The sequence below is a fragment of the Pipra filicauda genome, unplaced genomic scaffold (assembly GCF_003945595.2).
Source record: "Pipra filicauda isolate LSUMZ 115617 unplaced genomic scaffold, ASM394559v2 scaffold728_size130481_pilon, whole genome shotgun sequence".
NCBI classification, from domain to species: Eukaryota; Metazoa; Chordata; class Aves; order Passeriformes; family Pipridae; genus Pipra; species Pipra filicauda.
In genome coordinates, this window is record NW_024104896.1 from 1 (window position 1) to 6,329 (window position 6,329).

The 6,329-nt window shown below is 64.1% G+C and overlaps 1 protein-coding gene across 1 annotated transcript; it reads right to left on the bottom strand.

Moving 5' to 3' along the window:
- Positions 1-207: 207 nt before the first annotated feature.
- LOC114002404 (serine/threonine-protein kinase pim-1-like) lies at positions 208-2,987 on the bottom strand (the record flags this gene model as incomplete). Its single annotated transcript, XM_039389418.1, has 5 exons — positions 2,892-2,987; positions 1,828-2,187; positions 1,683-1,733; positions 1,111-1,477; positions 208-467 (listed from the first exon to the last, which is right to left on the bottom strand). Coding segments are annotated over exons 1-5 (1,134 nt in total), but the record flags the coding sequence as incomplete, so codon positions are not given.
- Positions 2,988-6,329: the final 3,342 nt, after the last annotated feature.

The following is a 6,329-nucleotide window of genomic DNA, read 5'->3' on the forward strand; positions in this document are numbered from 1 at the left end:
GGTCAGTTGGAGAAGGATCCTGTCCCCTTTGTCCCACTGTCCACGCGCCCAGGCTGTGCTGGCTGTGCTCAGAGCTGTGCCCAAACTTCTCCATTGATTCTCCCTTTTCAGAGCTGTGCCCAAACTTCTCCATTGATTCTCCCTTTTGGAGGAGAGCAGGATGGCAGGACACAGGCCACCTCCCCCAGCCAACCATGGGACACAAACAGCTTCAAGAGCGGTGTCCTCGTGAGCCCGCTGCCCTCTCCCAACACCGTTATTCCCCCCGTGCCACAAAGATTGGTATCCACCTCGAGAGACCCGTGGTGGGAACGGGAGCTGGTCCCAGATGGTGTTGGTGCCTCTGCAGAACGGGTGCTTCCCGCAGACCATCTGGTAGAGCAGGATGCCCAGGGACCAGATCGTGGCCGCCTCGCCGCGGTAGCGTTTGAAGCAGATCCACTCTGGCGGGCTGTATGACGGTGTTCCTGCGGAATACAGACGGGGTTCATCAGGTGGATGCTGCCTGCTCCCAGAGCCTCACCCCAGCATCCCTGGCAACGTGGGGCCTGCCCCAGTGGCACACGCTGTGACCCACTGCCTTCTCACCGGCCCCTGACTCTTGGTTACAAACTTGGGGTTGGAGAAGAAGCCACTGGTGTCCAAGAGGGCAGCAGAAGCCCTGGCAAGGCCCAACTATTACATGCAAGGGAAAAACCCAGCCAGTGGTGGGGAAAAGCCATGCCTTCTCCCTGCCCCACTGCACTGCCCCCAACAATTAATCATCATAAGCCAAGGCAAACAAGGGGAGCGGAGCAGCCCAAGCCCCTCCTTGCCTGCACACCAAGCCAGCTGGTGCACAGTTCTGACCCCCTTCTCTGCTACCCTCACGGGGGTTTTGGTCAGGCTGGCTCCCCCCTGCCACAGACCCAGCCCAGGACAGGGTGGGTGGCACAGGCTGTCGGCAAGGCCAGGGCCCGTCTCACAATAACCCCCCAGCCCCATCCAAAAGCAACTCGGCTGAAGAACTAATCCTATTCCCCCTCAGCCAAAGGGGCAATCTCTGGTGCCACACCCGGGCATGGCCATGCGATGCCTGGCACCAGGAGCATCCCCCGGCTGTGGGCTCACCTGCAAACTGGGTGTAGACGGTGTCCTGAAGGAAGGTGGCACATCCAAAGTCAAGGAGCTTCGCCTCTCCGGTGGCCAGGTCGAGGAGGATGTTCTGGGGCTTGATGTCCCGGTGCAGGACGCCGCAGCTGGTGCAGTGCCGCACGGCCTTCAGCACCTGGCGGAACAGCCCCCACGCCATCTCCTCCGGCAGGAACCTCCACGCCGTGATTACGCGAGAGAGGTCCCGAGAGCGCTCCGGACGCTCCATCACCAACAAGAAACTGTTGGGGAGCTCGAACCACTCCAGGAGCTGGATGACACCACGAAACCCACTGGACACCTTGTCCAGCAGCACGATCTCCAGGGGGGCCCGGGTGCCGTCGGGCTGCGGGGGGACCACGGGGTCGTCAGTGGGGCTGATGCCGTGCCTGTCTGCCTGCTACCCCTCGGCCAGCCCTGGATGCTCCCCGTCCCCCACCGACCCCACGGCCACTCTCCCTCCAGGTGTCCCGGCGGCTTCCACCCTCCCGGGCCTCGGCTCGTCCCCGCCCGTCCCGCCCCGCTTTCTCCCGCTGGCCCCGCTCGCTCACCAGCTCGCCCCAGCGCCGGATGAGATCCCGGGGCACGGCTTTGATGGCCACCTGCAAGCCAAGGGGAACGGCGGGTTGAGCTCGCCGCCCGTCCCGCTCCTCCTCCTCCTCCTCCTCCTCCTCCTCCTCCTCCTCCTGCACTCACCGGGGCTCCGTCCGCCAGGCGGGTCCCCGCGTAGACGCGGCCGAAGCCGCCGCTGCCCAGCAGCGAACCCAGCCGGTAGCGCTTCTGCAGGGGCCCCTTCGCCTTCCGTGCGGGCGAGACGTGGCCGTCAGCGTTCGGGCCGGGGCCCGGCACGGCCCCCGAGCGCCCCTCGAGCGGCCCGGGCCGGGCTTCCCCACCCGCAGCGGGCAGCGGCGGCTCGCTGCCGGCGGCCGGGCTGGCGAGCGGCGGAGCTCTGGTCGGGGAAGCCGCCGAGGAGGCGGCAGCGGCCGCGGCCCCCGCCGGCCCCGGCAGGCGCCGGGCTCGAGCCGGGCGGAGCCAAGCGGCGGCGACGCCGAGCCCGCCCCACAGCCCATCCCACAGCCCATCCCACAGCCCATCCCACAGCCCATCCCACAGCCCATCCCACAGCCCATCCCACAGCCCGCCCCACAGCCCGCCCCACAGCCCGCCGCACAACCAGCCCCACAGCCCGCCCCACAGCCCATCCCACAGCCCGCCCCACAGCCCGCCCCACAGCCCGCCCCACAGCCCATCCCACAGCCCATCCCACAGCCCGCCCCACAGCCCATCCCACAGCCCATCCCACAGCCCGCCCCACAGCCCATCCCACAGCCCATCCCACAGCCCGCCCCACAGCCCATCCCACAGCCCATCCCACAGCCCGCCCCACAGCCCATCCCACAGCCCATCCCACAGCCCGCCCCACAGCCCATCCCACAGCCCATCCCACAGCCCGCCCCACAGCCCATCCCACAGCCCATCCCACAGCCCATCCCACAGCCCGCCCCACAGGAGCGCCCAGCAGCGCCACAGCCGGCGCGCCGGGAGCCGGGCGAGGGCGGGACCGCGCCGGGCCGCCCAGGGCCGGGGACGGGGCGGCCCCGCCCGGCAGAGGGGAACGGCCGGGGCCATGGCCCGGGCCGGCAAGGGGAGGGGGGACCGGGAACGGGACAGGGACACCGGGACAGGGACACCAGGACAGGGACACCGGGACAGGGACACCGGGAGACGGAGAGGAGGAAGAGCAAGAGCAGGAGAAAGACCGAGAGCGCGTCGCTAGAGTCGCTGCTGCTGCTGCCGCTGCTGCTGCCGAAGCGCCGGGGCCGTTGGTCCGTTCGTCGGTTCGTCCGTTTGTCCATTTTTCCGTTCCCTGTTTGGCCCCCGCGCGCCCCGGGGGCAGCCCCGGCTGCAGTCACGGAGCTCCCCTTCCTCCCGCACCCATGCCGAGACCACGGGCTTTTTTAGCTGCTTCACTTTATTTTGACTTCTTTGCTGGCAATCTTGCAACTTCCCGCCGCTGCTCGGACCCCATCCCGCCCGCTCGGCCCGCGCTGCTGTCGCTTCCTCCCGGGCCAGCCGGGGTCTGGACTTGTCCCTGAAGTTTGGGAAGGGGTTTGCTCAGTGAGGAGCCCCGGGACGTCCGGCCAGCGCCAGGCAGAGCCAGCCCCGGGGGAGGGCAGAGCAGGACGATCGGCAGGGGAAATGCAGCCCTTTGGGGTCAGCGCTGCTCCCCGACCGCCCCAGGGCTGTTCCTGTTTTCCTGCCCGCTTCGAGGGGAAATTGGCGACTGCAGAGAGGATTAAAAAGAAGAGAATTAGAAGACTCTTCTTGCTGCCATTTGGATACCAGTCCATGCTAATAAATGCAGGCTTAATTTGGAATGGACACGATGTAGCAGCTTTTTCAGCACCCAATATTTAACAGCTCCCTTTTAGGGGACAGTGGAAAAAGGGGGGGGGAGAACGGGAGAAAAGGGGGGGCTGGGACCTCCAAACTGAGCAGGGAAGGGGCTGAGACTCTGAAACCGAGCAGGGCAGAGGGGAAGAAACAGCCCCAAACCGAGCCGGGGGGGGAGCTGAGGACTGTGGGGATGACGAGAAAGGGGTGGGAGAGGGGAGAAAAGGGGTGTTGGACAGTGGGCAGGAGGACAGAGGGAGGGGGGTTCCCATATGGGTCCCCCCTGTCCCCCATCAGTTGGGCCCTGGAGCGGTTCCCTGGGGCTCTGGGAGGGGGCAGATCCGCACTGGGAATGTCCACTGCTTCTGTAACCCTTTCTGTGCTTGCTCTGGTCACGATTCTCCACAGGTCCCCAACCCTGGGGGGTGATGGGGGGACTCCCCCCACCCAGCAGCTGGTGCTGCAGCAGCTGTGGGGCAGAGGGGGGTGGGAAAGGGGGGTCCGGGGTGGCCCCCTGAGCTCCCAACCTGCTGTGGGGACAGAGGGCTGCTGGGGGAGCACCCCCTGACCTGTGCCCCTGCACACACAGGGCTGTTCCAGTTCCTGGGAAATTAGCTCATACCTATTCATTGCACATTTTTACATCTTCCCGAGCTACCCCAGAGTGGGCGGTGTTCCATGGAAATCTCGGGACGCGCCTTCTGGCGCCTGCACACTTCTCTCTGGTGCTGCTCTCGGGTGGTCGCAGGGGATGAAGGCTCAAAGTCTTCCTCTCCCGCTCGCCCGGTGCCTGGGCGTGGCATCGGGCGAGCGGGGGGCGAGACCGCCCGCGGATTGACTGTGGGGGTCTCTCTGGAGGCGGGGAGCGCACAGAGCGCCATGTCGGCTGTGGGGAAGTGATGGAGGAGGCGGCGGCGGGTGCACTGCACTGTGAGTGGAAAGGCTGGAGGGCTCGGGAGGGTTTAGCGGAGGGGTTCGGGGGTTCCCGAGGGGCAGAGCGCGGGGCCTTGGAGCCCTCTTGGGGGCTGCGGGGCTCGGGGGCTTTTCCAACGCCCTGGCTGCACTGCGCAGGCGCGCCGGCAGAGAGCTCATAAAAGAACTACAACTCCCATGAGTCCCCGCGTCACGTGCTGGACCCGCCATTTCTTTTCGGGCCACAGCGCCCCTGCCGGCCCGGCGGACCGACCTCAGGGAAAGGGGATCCTGATGCCCGCCCTGAACCCCAGAGACCGCAAAACTCAGCACACAGAGATCCTACAGGGAGGGTTCAGCAGTGGGGTTCAGGGGGTCCCCCAGCCCCCAGGGGAGGGGGCCTGGTGGTGCCCCCCAAAGTCCAGGGACGAGATGTACCACATCCGGGTAAGGGGATCCCAATGTCCCCAGTACAGCCCAGTGACCTCCCAGTGACTCTCAGTACGGCCCAGTAACCCCCTCAGTGACCAGCCAGTGCATCCCAGTGACCTCCCACTGCCTCCCAGTGTGGCCCAATGATCCTCCAGTGAGCACCCAGTAACCCCCAGTATGGCCCAGTAACCTCCCAGTGTCCCCCCGTGTGTCCTGGTAATCCCCCAAGAACTCCTCAGTCATCTGCCAGTGTCCCCCAGTGTGCCCCAGTTCTCCTCCAGTCCCTTCCAGTGTCCCCCAGTGTGCCCCAGTTCCCCCCCAGTCCCTCCCAGTGCCCCCTGGTTCCCCTCAGTGTGTCCCAGTATCCCCCAGTAATCACCCAGTGCCCCCCAAAGCCCCCCAACTGTCCCCAACGTGTCCCCAGATGCCCTTGGCCTTTCTGTGAGCGTGGGGGGAAGGAGGGGTGTTTTTGTGGTCAGAGGGTCCAGGGGGGTCTCCTGGGGTGAGATGGAGGGTTGGGGACATCAGGGATGGGGTTTGGGGACAGTGGGGACAGTGGGGAGGGGTTTGGGGACAGTGGAATTGGGGGTGTCAAGGGGGGAATTGGGGCCATGGGGAGGCCCTGGGGACATTGGAGACACCAGGGGGGTCTCGGGGTGTCAAGGGGAGGGTTGGGGACACCAAGATGGTCTTGGGGACACCAGGAGGGTCTCAGGACTCACCTGCTCGTGGTGCTGCCCCTCCTCTCCCCCCAGCCCCATTAACCCCCCCTTCCCCAGGCGGTTCCTTTGCCCATGGGCAGCAAAGCCCCCACTGCTTCTGCAACTGGAGAGTGTTGGAGCCGTGGACCATTAACATTCCAGTCTCTCCCAGCTCTGCATCCCAAAAGTCGAGAGGGATCAGTCTGTCACCTCAAAGTGAATCAATCCCATTGAAAATGGCTCGATCCCATTCCAAAAGCTCTGTGTTTCTTATTTTCCCTATGTAATTCTGGGGCAGCTGGTGCCACTCCTCAGCTCTCAGCAGGCTGAGGCTTGGCCTTGCACTTTTGCCTTTGCTGGATTTCTTCATCAAATATTTCTCTCTCCCTGAAAAGAAATATATGGAAGGTTTTCAATAATCTGGACATCTTTAGACCATCTGGACAAATGACAGTTTACAGTGTTGGAACAGCTCAGCCACAACGTTTTCCATGTTTAATCATTTATTCCCATCCCTCCCAGGAGGGAGGACACTGAACTCTTCCACAGAAACAGAAAACTAGTAACAAAAATTCAGAGACTACTGAAAACGAAAAATACCTTTTGCTCACAGGTGGCCCTTTCACGTCCTTCTCTTCTGCCTTCCTGCAATCCACGTTATCCACGGCAGCAGTTGCCTAGATCATGGCCCAAAAAAGCTTTTTAATTCATTAATAATCATTCCAGAAAACTGAATCACAGCTGGGGGGTGGGAGACCA